The sequence below is a fragment of the Lissotriton vulgaris genome, chromosome 6, assembly GCF_964263255.1.
Source record: "Lissotriton vulgaris chromosome 6, aLisVul1.2, whole genome shotgun sequence".
Lineage (NCBI taxonomy): Eukaryota > Metazoa > Chordata > Amphibia > Caudata > Salamandridae > Lissotriton > Lissotriton vulgaris.
In genome coordinates this window covers 540,791,812-540,808,304 of record NC_141694.1, presented here as the reverse complement: position 1 = coordinate 540,808,304, position 16,493 = coordinate 540,791,812, and the positions used below count along the sequence as shown (strand labels likewise).

Below are 16,493 nucleotides of genomic sequence, written 5' to 3'. Positions count from 1 at the left end.
GATATTCATGGGCCTCTACCACGAATATGACTGTCCCACCACATGATGTCAGTCCATTTTTTATAAGTTTAAGAGTTATAGTTTTCCTTCCGTTTTCCGGGATGCTGATTGCATCGTGGTCGTTATCATTAAACCCTGTAAGATCTGCACCTGGTTGATTCACATTTACTGTGACATCACCGGTTTCATTGTTGTTGCCATGTCCTGACATTGTTTAATGAGAGTTTTTTGTAGAGCAAGTTTCAAGGAAACAAAGATTAGGTGCACAATATTTTTGGAACACTGTATTCTTCAACGTTGACTAAACCAAAAACTAATACATAGGAATCTCTTCCTACTAAGTTCCGGCGGATATTAACCTTTCACCCACTCCAGACGTCTTTTGGAGTTTTTACAGAAAAAGGGTTCTGTGTGAAAAAGCACGACTGAGTTACTCTAGTGTCTTGCGTTAGATTATTGCCTTACCAAACGTTGGGCGCCATGTAGTGTAGTTCCTATTTTCCCAATAGGCTCTGCGCATTGGAATAATATAAACAGCAGTGTAGACGTAGGACAGGAAAGAGTTAACTCTCCGGATTAGACAAGAAGGGATTAGCTTCTGACAACCGTACAAACATGACTACTTTGCTCCCTCAGAATAGAGTGTATCTCTAGAGTCGTGTGAAAACAATAGGCAGCTATTTCACTCAGTCAATCGTGCATACTTAGTTTCACCAGAGTGCAGAGAAATAGAGAGACTTTGCGTTTTCATTAAAAGATGTTAATTTATTGAGCAGTCTTCTTTCTCATGCAAGAGAAATGAATTGCCACAATTGCAATACTTGTTATGAAGTAAAGTGCGTACAGTAAAAGTAGTATTACGAAATAATACTGTAAAAGCATAGATATGGTTTCTTAGCCATATGATACTTTAAAATAGATAAAATATATACATACATAAAACCATTGACTAACGTACTCAACTGGTGCTTCTAACTACGCCTACCCCGATGTACCTGACCTAAGCCTAACACTTGGGAAGGAGTAAGTAAGTAGCAGTTTAAGTTAAGTTGGTTTAGATTGTTTTCGCCAAGGATCTGAATCAAGAATTCTCTTTAAGGGTTTAGTCAGCTCCGTACCTTGGTAATAGAATGTGGGAGGTCTGGTATCTCTTTCTTCAGGACTCGATCTCCCAGCAACCCGCAAGGGTAACTCGGGAACACCGGAGCTGGATTTTCTCGGCGTGAGAAAAAGTAGCTTCTCCAGCACGTCAAAAAGGAGGGGCGGCTTCCGTGGGCTCTCGCATCAGCTGGGCTCTCGGGCAAGTAGATAGCCGCTCTGCTTAAAACCACCGTGTGTTTGCTTAAGGCAACTGTTGGTAATTTATACCTGAAAGGTGCCGGGTTTGACGTAAGTTTGGACATAAGACGTCACTAAGAACTAACAGTTCTTGCTGGACTCCAGGAGTTCTTGTTCCCGGGCGGCTGGAGGCTTGGTTTGTTTAAAGAACGCGTTGTGCTTTCTAGGAGTCGATGGGAGTAGCCGTGCTGTGCTTTTGACTGCACGGGCTATTACTGAATATGGATATGATTCTTATGCCTTTGTAAGGATATTATTGGTTATAACCGCACAAGGGCATGAATCGGGAATATCGAATTAGGGTCCTAGATAGAAATACAACAACATTGCTTATGTTCCACACTGCCTGGGAATGTTGTTTTTCACTTCATCATTTATGAGAGTGACATCATGTTAGTGTTTTAAGGATTGTGGATTTGTATCCATAAATGGATTTACTCAAATGTAAAACTACACTTCCATGAGTTATACCTTCTCAAAGAGGTGGGCTGTGGGTAATCCATGCCTTGAACAGCCACAACACATAGTGAGCACTGGAACTAACAAGTTTGAGGGTATTCAAAAACCTTTCATAGGTAGTACACCACTTTAAAAGCAGATACAGATCAACTGCTGTCAGAAAAAAGTTGATTTTAAGACTGGAAAAGAATATGAACACCTCCAAAATAACTGGGGATGTAGCAGAAGGAGTTTCTCCAAAAAGAAGATAATTATACACCACATAAAGTTATTTTGTACAAATGCACAGGTTCATTCATTCATACGTACATACAATCGCAAAAGTTTAGAATGCATACACATTTACGCATGTGGGAAATCTAGGAAAAATGCAGCTTCTAAGTGTCCCAATGAAATTCTTTGAGAATAACATTTTTACTTCATCTGTATGAGTAACCGCAGGGCAGCAATTTTTAGATTTTTTAGAAATTCGGAACAATGGTATACGGCTAATAGCAGAACAGAGGAGCATGGTACATTTGGTAAGGAAAGGTTACAGTACTTGCTGCAAAAACATAGGTAAGAAAAACTAGTGTGCTTCTTTATAAGAAATGAAGGGCATCATTTTAATCTTGATGGGTGTCCTGCCACCTGGCCAAGTCAGCAAAATCTATGACCCTCACTACGATAGTGGAGGACCCCTCAACATACTTGGAGATCCCCAACTAACTGCTCCACTGTAGACTATGTGAAGGATGAGAAAGTGCAGGTTGCTTTGGCTCAGCCTGCCTTTTGGTTTCTTTTTCAAAAACAAACTCCCACAGCTGGAGTTTATGCGTGAAAAAATAAACAATGTACATGATGCACAGGGAGTATCTCCCTCTGTGTTTTTTAAAATTTGTTTATTGGGTTTTTACAATTGTGCTGGTTTTTCGACTCAGTACATCAGTGTAATGTTTTACCAACATAGTCATAAGAAATTGCATAATACTCGTAGACATCAACAAACATTATGTTATTACAGTGTGACATAACTGTTTAGTCCGTGCCTCTATACACTTTACTGTGTCACTATGTTAGCCCTCGATAGGCCGTGGTATTGGACTGTCAGTGGGGAGTCTGCTTGTCGGTTTTAGCTCGTCAGCGAGTCTGTGTCCTGTGCACATGTAGCTTGCCGCTCATGGGCGAATATGGATTTGTCGCTGCTATGTGAACTACCTGATGTTGTCCTGTTTATTCTTGCCTATATGTGTTCCCAAGCAACTGTTAGCGTAACTGCCCGCCAACACGAACTTGCGAACTTCCAACTGTTGGGTTAAACTATGGGAAGAGGGGAGGGAGGGGAGCTCTTTTACCCAGTATCTACGGGATAGATCGTGTCTATGGTATCAATCCTTTAGTGGTGTATGGAGGTGCAACAGTGCATGTGCGGAGGGAGGGTCGGGGTTGTGATCTTCTGCAGTCTGTCTAGCGGTGTCCAGAAGGGTATTCCTTGCGTGTCTAGTACCTGGGGCTGACTCTGGGGTGGTGGGTTTCCTTGAGGTGTTTCTGCGTTGGGACTAGCAGGAGAGGACGGTGATGTCCTGGGTTGTGAATCTACAGGGGTCTCCGGCGGGTTTGTTTCATGTGTAATCGTATCCAGCAATTGTGTCCATTCTAGGGAGATAGGATGTTTACGTGTCCCCTTTAGTTCTTCCTCCCTGAGAGCCTCTTCCTCTGCCTTCCCCCACATTTTCAATGCTCCTATCCAGGCTGCTTCTTGAGGTTCCATTGGGGATCTCCAGTGCATGGCTATCCCCCTTTTCGCTAGCAGAATGGCTAGGGACATAAAGCGACATTGCACTTTTTCAGTCTTCCGCCTGCGGAAGATCCCGAGAGCACATGCTTCCCACGTGGACATGGTTGTGATGTTTGTTGTTGCTCTGAGTGTCCCATGGACTCTGTCCCAATAGTTGTGAATGGTGGGGCAGTCACAGAACATGTGTTTGAAGTCTGCTTCAGGGGCCTGACACCGGGGGCATGCAAAGTGTGTGTCTGGGTAGAACTGACTGAGACGGTGTGGCGTGAGGTAGGCTCTGTGGAGTATATTGAACTGTATGTCCCAAAACCACGGTATCTCCCTCTGTGTTGGGCCTCTTATTGGGTTCTCTTGTGTGGTGCTGACAAGTGAAGAAATCTAGTGGTAGTCATCATGTCTTACATAGCGAAGGGCGAGTTTCACTATGGCCATGATCTGGCATCCCAGCAATAGATGGGCTACTAGGGTATGCACTGGTGAAGTTTCAGTTGGCTCTGTTGGCACAAACCCAGTGGTGTCTTCACTTCTAATTGAGACATGGGAACCACTTGTTTGTTGGGACAGGTAAACCACCAATTTATGTACACTTTAAATGGCCGCCTTAATTCCAGTATGAATACAATACCTTGTAACTGCAGCATTGGCTTGGTAAAGAAGTCCTTCAATGTTGACACTGTTCCAGGATAAGTTGGACAAGCCAGGTTGAAACTGGTGGTTTACAGCCTCCAAGTGTGAAGTGAAGAGGTTGGCCAGACTGTCTGGAATCTTCTTCTGTAGTTGCTCATACTCTTGCAGGACATCCTCCAAATCACTCTTGTACTGTTTAAATTTGACTCCCTGAACATAAACATTTTCAGCAAAACAAGTATTTAATATGCAGCTCACTTGGGCGAAGCATTATTATTTAGTCAGAAAGAATCATAAGAACCATAAGGCCACGTCTGCTCACAAAACATACAGCAAACCTCACTCTCTCTCTATTGTTTGGGTTGCTGCAGAGGTTAATCAAGGTCTGCACAGTTTTTAAGAACCTATCATTTCAGCATCATAAAATGCCCTAGTTTTTTGAATGACATTCACACAGCCTGTTGATGGCTTCAGAGCGCAGCCACTGAAAGGGATTTAACAACCCCAGGAGAGGATGGTGCAACAGCAACGTCAGGTTGGGAGCTGAGTATAACTCAGAAAGTCTTGTGATGTTTATGGCACTAAGACAAGTACTGGATTTATGGAAGATGTATTCACGATTGTGGATTGATGCAAGATCATCCTCTGCATATCCGCTTCCTAAAATAGGGTGGCTACTTTTTCCTAATTCAAAGGATCACCACCGTCAGCTTTGTAAACATAATCTCCCTAAAAAAAGGGTACTTGTCATTTATTTTTCAAAGGATCACCACCATCAGCTTTGCAAACATAATCTCCCTAAAAAAGGGTACTTGCCATTTATTTTGCAGGCAGTGATTTGTCCATTAACATTCCCAGCTGCTCCCCACTGTCAACAGTTATGTTAAACAACCCTTTTGATCCCAATTGTTCAACTTTTGATTCATTTCCAGCTGGAGATACATTTGTATTGTGATGATACTTTCCAAGAAAATACCAGTGGGAATGATTTGTTAAATATCTAGAGGTCATTCAAATATGTATTTTACATTATTGTTTCATATCAGAAACATAAAGGTTATTCTTTTGGGAAGAAAGATATAGCCGATTTCTCTCTAAATCACCCACTCCTGCTAAATGGAGAAACCCTTCTAATCGCTTCCAGAGGCATACATCTGGGCCTCATAGTGGATGGTGATATGACAATAAAAACAACAGTCTGTGTCAGAAGTATAAATAAGGTATTTCCAGAGTATTCTTCTCAAAAGGATCCTACCACCGTTGGTCTAAAAAACAGGGCACTTGTGTATGGACTTCTGCACCTCTCTCAAAACAGGTTTACCAGCTAACCTGATTGAAATCTAGCATCACACTGCTCTAACCACGTGGTTGACACATAGCATAAAACAGAAAATGAGACTCAGAACTCCATGAGATGTAATAATTGAGATATTTACTATATTTGGTCTATCAATGTCATCTGAGGTCTATCAAGAAATAATCACAACACAGGGACCACAATCAAGAAATTATGAGACAAACTGATGTTCTTTTTCGTTGTCAAAATCACAAAACTTAGGATAAACCTGGTATATGCTGCTGTACCTTAGAAGGAACACATTATTCTAGTACACAAAAGTCCTTTCTTAGATATGTTTACACGTCACTGAAAACGTCATCAACAAGATAATAAAAAACTGAAACCCACTACTCCATAATCAGATCCCTGCAAACTTAAATTCCTAAAACTCTGCTAACCAGCAATAGCTACATCACTGCCTCTTTAATTTCTTGTCTGCAGTTGTTCTCAAAACTCAAACATGCAGTCATATCCCTGCTCCTTAATAAACAGAGCTATTACAAATCTACTCTGCCTAACTTCAGGGCAGGCCATGGCCTACTATCAACAAAATACTTGAAACGCTGACATTCTTTTTTCGCTCCACCTACCTCCAGCTTGCTTAGTGACTTTCATTTTAAATTTAGACCACAAAGATGTATCCAAACCATGTTAATGAATGTTACAGAACAATTCTGCAGAAAATCCAGGTCTTTAAAATGCCATGATTATCCTCCATCTTTCTGCTTCTTTTAACAGGATAGTCTATGACATTCTTCTACCGCTGTTGACATCCAAATTTGGCATAAAGGGGACTGCTCTGCAGTGACTCAAATAATGTTTTCTAATAGTACCTGATGGAAAAGAAATTTTCCCCCTTCCTCTTCAACATTTTTCACAGCACTGGCAACTAAAATGCTTGCTATCACATGTATGCGGAAAATACCTCGATCTCCATCAAACTAACAAAAGATCAGAAAACTGGTACTCATCCAAGGAGTCCCTCCCTCACGTACAACAATGGATGGCTTTCAATTGTCTCTGCATAAATGTAAACAACTCAGATATTCATCTTGTTATAGCCCTTTGATGGTTTCCTTATAGTGGCCTCATATTCTCAGTCCCTCCCACTCTTTAAAGGTTGATCAGAAATCTCTGGGTCATCTTGGGCTCAGCTTTATAACTCACCTCTGAAGCGAACAATAAAACCAAAACCACCTTTATCCATCTCTGTCACCTCCAAGGGATACTTCTCTTACTGTAAACACAAGCAATCAGATTGATTTTTTGTTGCTGATGCTCTCATACTTATTGATTATAGTGATGTACAGTGCAGTGGGTATACTATAGGAATGATATGTAAACTTCAAGGAATGCACATTTTTGCCACATGTCTCATTCTCAAGACAGGTAAGGAAAGGATCGGACTACATCACTCCTACCATGAAGTCCCTACTTTAGCTCCCAATCAAATAAATAGTTGATTTTTAAATGATTTCCTTGGTCCATAAGGCCTTGCATGGCTCTACTCCCAAGTACTTCTCCAAATTGTTTAGCCCTTTTTGCCCAGTTTCTGCTTACTTCATGTCTCCTTCCTTTAAACTTCTCTTCATTATAAATGCAAAATGCAAAAATACTTCCGGCATCACCAAGAGCAAAAGGAATGCTCCATGGTTCTCGCCAGACCTGAAATCAAAACTAGGGGAGGTGAGAACACTGGAACGAAGGTGGCGCAGGAATTATGATGTCGCCGCCCGTAATGTCTATAAATCAGCCAGAAGGCAATATCATGCAGGGATCAAGCTAGCCAAAAAGGCCCACTATCTGCAGGCCATATCTATCACGGGCACTGGACAAAAGGAAATTTACAAAATAGTAAATGATTATACCAATCCACCAGCTTTATCGCAGGAGATTCCTCCGTCTCAGGTCTTTTGCAATGCGATCGCTGACTATTTTGAACATAAGATCTTGGACATTGTGAAGACCTTCCCTCCGGTATCCCCCATTCCAGGGAATCCAGAACAGACAGAGGGGGAGAAGTTATTTACTAGGTCCCCTCGCCTGGACTCATTCGATCCTGTCTCCCTTGATGATACTTTTAAGGCCATTTTGGTCAGTAAATCTGGATCTCCTTTTGATCCCTGCCCACCTTCAGTCCTAAGTTAGTAGAGGTGATTAACCCTACTATTAACAACATCATAAATTCATCATTAGCCACGGCAGAAATTCCCAATGAATGGAAGCTTGCTGCAGTCAAGCCTCTCCAGAAAAAGGCCCTATCGGATGTGACCACCCTTTCCAACCTGCGTCCCATTTCCTTGCTCCCACTGGTATTCAAACTGGCGGAAAAATTCGTGAATAGCCAACTCACGAATTTTCTGGAGGAGAATAACATCCTGCACCCAAACCAGTCAGGGTTTCGGTCGAAACATTCCACCGAGTCTGCCCTGCTGTTTACAGCAGAGACCCTACGAATTGCCATGGACCAGGGAAAGAAGGCTGTCCTGATTTTACTCGACCTGTCGGCAGCCTTCGACACGGTCTCACACACCATCTTACTGGATCGGATGGTTACTGCAGGAATAGGAGGGGTGGCTCTGGCTTGGCTCAGAAATGTTCTCAACAATAGACGCCAAGTCACAGTCCTGGACCCATTTCAATCGGAAGCTAAGGTCATCAGCTCTGGGGTCCCTCAGGGCTCTAGTTTAAGCCCTATACATTTCAAACTGTACATGGTACCCCTCATTGAGCAAATTGCGTCATTCCAGATTAGCACAATATCGTATGCTGATGACACGCAGCTCATTCTGGTGTTGATTAAGGAACTGCCTGGTGCAGAGGAAAACCTGAAAAAATGCCTAACAGCTACGTTTGAGTGGATGACTAACAATCATCTCAAATGTAATTCCGGTAAGACGGAAATCTTGCCGTTTGGAAATCAAAATCTGTTTTCCCCGAAACACTGGTGGCCTGATGATGCTGAAGCCCCCCCCAGTACCATCTCGTCTGCTCGAAACTTGGACATTAAATTCGACGACCAATTGTCCTTTAAACAGCAAGCAGTGGCTGTAGCTGGCATGTGTTTCCACATAATTAAATCTTTGAGGAAATGTTTTGATCTTCTTCCTCTGCCAGCCAGGAAAACCGTGGCAGTTGCGCTAATAACTTCGAGGCTGGACTACTGTAACAGCCTATATGCTGGAGTCAATAAGTCCATACTCCATAGGCTACAGATGGTCCAGCACGCAACTGCCCGGTTGGTACTACGGTGGCCGCGTAAGTCATCTGCCTCGGCCGCACTTAGTGCGCTTCATTGGCTACCAATTGGCAAAAGGATCTTATTTAAGATCCTCCTGATCACATTTAGAGCCTTTCAACAGCAAGGACCCAAATATCTGTCCAGTGGCTTTAAACGGTATCACCATACCCGCTGTTTGTGGTCTGCTGGCCAGAATCTGCTAATAGTTCCCAGATTTAGGTTGTCAACTAAAGGAGGGAAATCTCTGTTTGTCCTGGGAGCTAAGGCCTGAAACAAGCTCCCGTTGCACCTTCGATCAATGTCCCATGAAAGTCACTTTAGGAAATCCTTAAAAACGTGGGTGTATCCCCTCACAGATGCTGCGTGCAGGGCACTAGTGTAAGGTATGTGTTCACCGAATGGCTTCTTTCCCTCCAACCTATTTTCATCTGGGTTGGCTGAGCGCCAAGATACTCCTTGGAGTGGTAGGAGCGCTATATAATTGTCCATTACATTTACATTTACATTTGTCTCTTCATCTTTATGTGGGCCGAAGACAATGCAAAAACAGTTTTTTAAGGTAAGTCCTTGTCCCACCATGACTAAAATTATTTGCCTGCTTCTTCTAGCTGTCTGAAATTTCCTCTGAAACATACTCCAAATGCCCTGGTGCTTAACAAAAACCAAAGTACATAAATGTGCTATTTTAAATGTAATAAAATATACTAGCCTACTTCTCTAAAGACACTGGAAAGCATGCTCAGTTTTCGGTACCTGTTTAAAAGCCAAGAGGGCGGCCTCTGGGACCTGGATGCCCAGTCTTAACATCCATTTTGTTTCTTCAATTAAATGTAGCAGTCTACAATAATGAGGGGAAAAGAATTAAAAAGATATATAAAATTGAATGTACTGTTGGTAATATAAACACTTAAATAAGAAGCAAACATTTTCTTGAATAAATTATAAAAGATTCAATAATACCATATATAAGCCACTTATCTTGCTTACCTTGGATCGGTATTGACCATCAGCTGATGTGTTAGAGGGTTTCTTACAAGTAAAGTAACTTTGAGACCACTTAGTCCCGCGTCCACCTGTGTCGTCCATTTTTGAAACCACAAAGCTTCATAAGCTACCAGTGCAGAGGCAATACGATTGTACAGTTTGACTGTATGAGTGTACATATGGGATCGAGCCATTATTTTCACATCTCTAAACACCTGAATACAGAAAATAATGCAAGATAATGAATATGATCTCGGATAGCAAATAATCAAGAGACATTTCCTTTTCAGACATGTAAACATTATGCTGTTGATGTAAAATGTTTGCAAGTAAAAAGCAGCACTGTATTAAATAAGCAGTAAACTGGTTACCTTAAAGAAATCTATAAAGCACAGAGCCTACTTGACTTATGAAGTGAGACAACCCAGAGATACTTACCTCCTAAAGTTAATTTCTGACGGCGAAAAAATGTTTTCGACCACTTAAGGATCTTGTTTAGAACCTGGCGTTCTTGCTTGTCATTGAATGGAAGTTTACTTACCCACTTGTGGTGAGTGGCACACCTGAGGCAAAATGTGCACCTATTTCCCATTTCAGGTGTCACTACATATTGGAAGAAGAAGAAAGGTGGCAGCAAGGGATAATTAACGCTGCACAAACCAAATATACACTCTTAAAATGTAAGGCTCAACATTTTTTGTTGCCCACCTCCAAGGTCCACTGCCAATAGGCCTATCTACTATAATACAAAAAGAAAGTACAGAGAGGCAACACAGAAGTAAAACAGCATAAATGCTGCGCAAAAACAAAAGATCTCTCCGGACTCTTCAATTACGTTATTCAAGTTTTTTAATGGTTGCTTGATTCAAGACAGCGAATCGCCGTTGCAGCCAACGCCTTTCACCCTGAATAGGGCTTCCTCGGGGCAATAAGAAACCGTACTGCGATTCGTGGCATATTTTCATAGCTGCGCAGATGGCGAAGGGTTCCGTAGAACCTCAAATTGATGAAGTTGAATCGCACATAGTGTGTCCCACTCGTCCAGTCCAGATCAACAATAAAATGTTCACTATGGTAAGTTGAACAATAATAGATTTGTCTTCCAAATGTAGAAAGTGTTCAGGTACGTTCTGTGGGACGCGATCTTTCACGGTTTGACCATCAATGAAGTAGAAAGCTTTGAATAGTACGGTAGAGATTAGGTTAAGTATTAGGTCTCAGACTTCACTCCGAGTGGAAAGATGTGGGATGATTGAAGTGTGTGTCTCTTAGTGTGATTATTATCTCATATATTGAACAAAGATGACCAATAAGACAAATAATATATACTAGCAGAAGTGTAGGTGTAGAAGTGACGTAAGAGGGTGCAAGAGTGAAGTGTGAAGTTTCCCCTTCTTTAGCCCATACAGCAGGCCAATTGATGCTGCCTCTAGTATGAATTATTGTATTTTTCCATATGATGTATTAGGGTTTTGTTGAAAATGGTTTTTATTAACAGTTTGACTCAAATGATTATGCTTTTGTATTATGCATCTATATTATGTGCTTTGAACTATGTCATTTGAAGATACTGATATGAGTACATATTTGTTTCACATACAGAACTTGTTTTTATGTTCAACCCTGTGGTGTACATCGAGAGTAAAATATTCTTGTCTTGAAATAGATGGTATAAAAATAGAAACACCATTGAAAACGCATCAACGCTTCAACCACACAATTTGTTTTGTTTGACTGGAACCACATATACCTAATAAGAGTGGGTGTATCGGGACCTAGCCAACTAATATCTTTCTTTGGACGAATGTGTTTGATTCAATGACAAAGTATACTGTCTTCTTGTTCTTCTCTCGAAAACCCTTTATGTATTGATGTTTATCTATTGTTTTCTTCCCTTATTAGCACAAGGGTAGAAATTGTGCACTTATCGTGTATGATTTAGGTTTTTTAATTAAATGTGTATCATTAGTACTGATACACACTGCACTTATTTTTAATATTTTTAAAGAAATGACATTTGGAAAAATAATTGTGTATTTCTTTTTATAAAAAATTTGTACTAATTTCTACTTTTCACAGTTCTTTGTGTTTACTGTTGGGGCTATAATATTCTTCTGAATATAAGGTTTGAGTGACATGGGGTATGTATAAACTATGCATGTAGAAGCAAGTGTATAGGAACCAAAGGGTGAATTTATTTTTAACATCCTATATAACGATACAAACAACATCCCAGCACCTGAAACTACCCAACCTTGATACTTAGTCCTACATGCTTGCTATCCTAATGGGGTTACCTAGTTACTTTGTCCTGCAAAACTTGAAGCTTGCAGGAGTACTGCGGTGTTCCTCCAACTGTCCACGTAGCGTAGGTAAACCCTAATACCTTTCACAAGCTTATCACCCCCATGGAAGATTCAGCCAAAGCAGAAAAGGACCAGGAATTAGCAACCAACAGCTGAGTAGTGTAATAAGAATTCTTTAATGGAGGAAATAAGTACCTCCTTTAGATTCCGATCTACAAAGAGTTAGAAAGGAGGTCACTGAGGATATCCTGTCTCACAGCAAGGTCCAGATATCACCCTCTATTGTACAGAAGTAATTTGCAGGAGCCTCATGAGTACTTTGTGGCATGTACAGAATTTTGGGAAAGAAACTATTTTAAACTAGCTTACCTGTCGCGCGTTGCTGCAATCTCAGAGGAAAGGAAATTCATGGGAACTCGATTTGATAACATTCAATTTACATTGTGTCATTTTTATTGAAACGTATTCATTTTAATATGGAAAACATTTGAAAGAGTGGCGTGAGCAGTGCGTACTCGATCGGCTTCCAATCTTGATTCTCGTTGCTCTCTTGTTTAATTCGAGCAGGCTTGAGCAGTGCGCAATCGATCTGTTTCCAATCTTGATTCTCGTTGCTCGTTCGTTTGAGAAGAACGGGCTTGAGCAGTGCATACTCGATCGGCTTCCAATCTTGATTGTCGTTGCTCGTTCGTTTGAGAAGTACATGCTTCAGCAGTTTGTGTTCGAACAACTTCTAATCTTGCTTCCCATTGCTCGTCTGTTTCTGAAGCTCGTAATGCCTTTTTCTTTTGTGCTTCAGATGTCGATCGACCAATCGATTTCCGTTTGGGGGCATAACTGTTAACGATGCTCGCAAATTTGCTGACAATTTCAGTATTCGAAAGATTATGAGGGCCTTGGGGGGCCGATATTTAAAAAAAATCTTATGCCAGAAACCTTCGCGGGAGTGTACTCAACAACCTCCCAAAGTTTCATGGCAATCGGATGAATGGTGTAGTAATGCATAAAGGACAAACAGACAGACAGAAATACATTCGTTTTTATATATATAGATAATGCCACCATACATAATAATAGATGGGGCAGCATCTCCCAATGCTGCACACCCTTCCTGGATGAAGCCAGTAGTGCTTGCATGCTTCCTTCAGGACGAAGTCCAGAAAATAGATTGAGGTCTACAAAATGGGGTGGTGTATAGCAGAGTGACAAGACAATGGTCCTGACGAATGCCATGAACTTTTGGCCACCTGGCAGAAACATGTTGACCTAGTCAGATAGGGAACATCCTTACCCCTATCGTTACACTGTTTTTATCTTCATTCAGTAGAGATACTGATTAAAATATTTTCCCTATATGAGATATTTTTAAAGCACTTTTTTGTATAATTTTTGCCCTCTACCCCTCACTCATATATAACATTGGAGTGTAGAACACCTCACGCTCCTCTCCTGTGGGAGAGTTGTAACCCACACAGTGTACCTTGCGGTTGCTGTGTGTAAGAGGGAACCCAATGATGAAAAATGTCACCCAAGTGGTGAGTGAGGGTTCGCGTCTTTAAAAAGCAAATGCCCTTTTCTGCACTTAATTTGTGTTAGTGTTGTTACACATTCATATTCATTCATTTTTGTAGTTATCAAACCAGTAGGTTACCTTTTGTGACTATTGTTTAAATATTTATAACAGAAAAGTCTTGTCCATCATTGTGCAGTTTTGAGATAACCCATACGTCATTCAAAATTACGTATGTTATCAAATATTGATATGTATTTTTGGACATTAGTGTTTTGCTCCATTTTTCTTTGTGTGTGGCAGGAAGTACATGGATTCTAGAAACGACTAGTTCTGCATACCACAAGCCTCTCTATTTCCAATGCTGGTTTCCTGCAGAAGGATATCTCCTTTTCGTTTGTGGCAGTAATTTAGCATTTTTCTCCTTTTGACTGGGTGATTGAGGGCTGTGGTATTCAGAGAAAAGATTTTCATATTGTTATTTGAAATCTAATCAGTGTAGGGTTTTGATATTGTTGGTCATAGAGGGTAATTAACCAGCGTGTGTGTGTGTGGTTGTGGGTGTGTGTATGTGTGTGGTTGTGTGTGGGTGCAGGTGCGGTTGTGGGTGTGGTTGTGTGTGAGGCAGGTGCGGTTGTGGGTGAGGGTGTGGTTGTGGATGTAGATGTGTGGTTGTGTGGGTGTGTGTGGTTGTGTGGTTGTGGTTGTGTGTGTGTGTGTGGTTGTGTGTGTGTGGTTGTGTGTATGTGTGTGGTTGGGGTTGTGTGTGGTTGGGGTTGTGGTTGTGTGGTTGTGTGTGTGGTTGTGTGTGTGTGTGTGTGGTTGTGTGTGTGTGTGGTTGTGTGTGTGGTTGTGTGTGTGTGTGGTTTTGTGTGTGTGTGTGTGGTGGTGCTTGTGTGTGTGTGTGCAATTGTGTGTGGTTGGTTGTATGTGTGGTTGTGTGTCGGGTTGTGGTTGTGTGTGTAGTTGTGTGTGGTTGTGTTTGAGGTTGTGTGTGTGGTTGTGTGTGCGGTTGTGTGTGCGTGGTTGTGTGTGGGTTTGTGTGTGTGGCGGTGTGTGTGGTTGTGTGTGTGGTTGTGTGTGTGTGTTTGTGTGTGTGGCTGTGTGTGTGGTTGTGTGTGTGTTGGTGTGTGTGTGTGTTGGTGTGTGTGTGGTTGTGGATGTGGTTATGTGTGTGGTTTTGTGTGTGTGTGGTTGTGTGTGTGTGGTTTTGTGTGTGGTTGTGTACGGTTGTGCGTGGTTGGTTGTGTGTGTGGTTGTGTGTGTGGTTGTGTGTGCGGTTGTGTGTGTGGTTGTGTATGTGGTTGTGTGTGTGGTTGTATGTGATTGTGTGTGTGTGTTTGTGAGTGTGTGTGGTTGAGTGTGTGTTTGTGGTTGTGTGTCGTTAGGTGTGGTTGTGTGTGTGTGTGTGTGTTGTGTTTGCGGTTGTGTGGTTGTGTGTGGTTGTGTATGTGGTTGTGTGTGAGGTTGTGTGTGTGGTTGTGTGTGTGTTTGTGAGTGTGTTTGTGAGTGTGTGTGGTTGTGTGTGTGTTTGTGGTTGCGTTTGGTTAGGTGTGGTTGTGTGTGTGTGTTGTGTTTGTGGTTGTGTGGTTGTGTGTTATTGTGTGGTTGTGTGTGTGTGTGGTTGTGTGTGTGGTTGTGTGTGTGCTTGTGGATGTTTGTGTGTGGTTGTGTGTATGGTTGTGTGTGTGTGGTTGTGAGTGTGTGTGGTTGTGTGTGTGAGTGTGATTGTGTGTGTGTCTGGTTGGGTGTGTGGTTGTATGGGTGTGTGGTTGTATGTGTGTGTGGTTGTGTGTATGTGTGGTTGGGTGTGGTTGTGTGTTGTGTGTGGTTGTGTGTGTGTGGCTGTGTGTTTGTGTGTGGTTGTGTTTGTGTGTGGTTGTGTGTGTGTGTGTGTGTGTGTGTGGTTGTGTGTGTGTGGTTGTGTGTTTGGTTGTGTGTGTGGTTGTGTGTGGTTGTTGTGTGTGGTTGTGTGTGTTGTTGGGTGTGTGTGTGGTTTTGGGTGTGTGTGTGGTTGTGTGTATGTGTGTGGTTGTGTGTGTGGTTGTCCTTTGGTTGTGTGTGGGTACGGTTGTGGGTGCGGATATGGTTGTGGGTATGTGTGTGGATGTGTGGTTGGGTGTGGTTGGGTGTGGTTGTGTGTGTGGGTGGTTGTGTGTGTGTGGTTTTGTGTGTAGTTGTGTGTGTGTGTGGTTGTGTGTGTGGTTGTTTGTGTGTGTGTGGTTGTGTATGTGGTTGTGTGGTACACTGTGAAAAGGTAAAAGAAAAACTGCATCCACCTGTGCTTTGCTGTACTTATTAATGTAATTGCGCCAGTAAAGCATTCAGGGATGGCTGGTTTTAAGGAGCGAAAAGGACATTGTCCCCCAAACACTAAACAAAAAACACATAGTTGCTTCAAAATGCTTTGTGGTTGTTTGTTTCAGGCAATAAGTAAGCTGAAACTCGTTTTTTAATTAAAAGCTGGAAAAGTGGGCGCGGATGTGCATGCGCCGCCTCGGCTACAGAGTACCCGCACTCGAGGCAAAAAGCAATGTTACGTCGTTAGGGTGGTGGGTGCGGCATTTTTCAACGGCATTGTATTTGCTCCATTCTGGGCTACAAAGGCATACGACTTTGGGAGTGGTTCACTTAGCCCCAAATACAAAAGATTCAGGGCTGACTAGCCGTCAGAAAACATGCGAGCCCCTCCCCAACCCCATGCTGGTATGCTTTTACTTCAAAGAGGACAGGCTGGATGAGGGGTCTGCAGTGTATTGGCGAGCTGATTCACGTGAGGGTGAAGTAACGGTTGAAGCCTATATCGTTCTGCGCAGGCAGAGTGCAGTTTTATCTTTACATTGTGTGCTTGCTCGTACCATTATTGTTGCCTTAAGCAGCAGATTTCCACAGGTATCAGTGCTGACCAATGC

At 42.1% G+C, this 16,493-nt stretch overlaps 1 protein-coding gene across 1 annotated transcript in view; it reads right to left on the bottom strand.

Moving 5' to 3' along the window:
- LOC147707531 (dynein axonemal heavy chain 5-like) overlaps window positions 1–16,493 on the bottom strand; it is a 1,425,553-nt gene that overhangs the window by 1,119,727 nt on the left and 289,333 nt on the right. The window contains exons 13-15 of the mRNA XM_086925656.1: window positions 9,769–9,980; window positions 9,535–9,619; window positions 4,200–4,411 (exon numbers count right to left, since the gene is read on the bottom strand). Of these exons, the coding sequence (XP_086781782.1) occupies window positions 4,200–4,411; window positions 9,535–9,619; window positions 9,769–9,980 (509 nt within the window). The remainder of the gene's footprint in view (window positions 1–4,199; window positions 4,412–9,534; window positions 9,620–9,768; window positions 9,981–16,493) is intronic.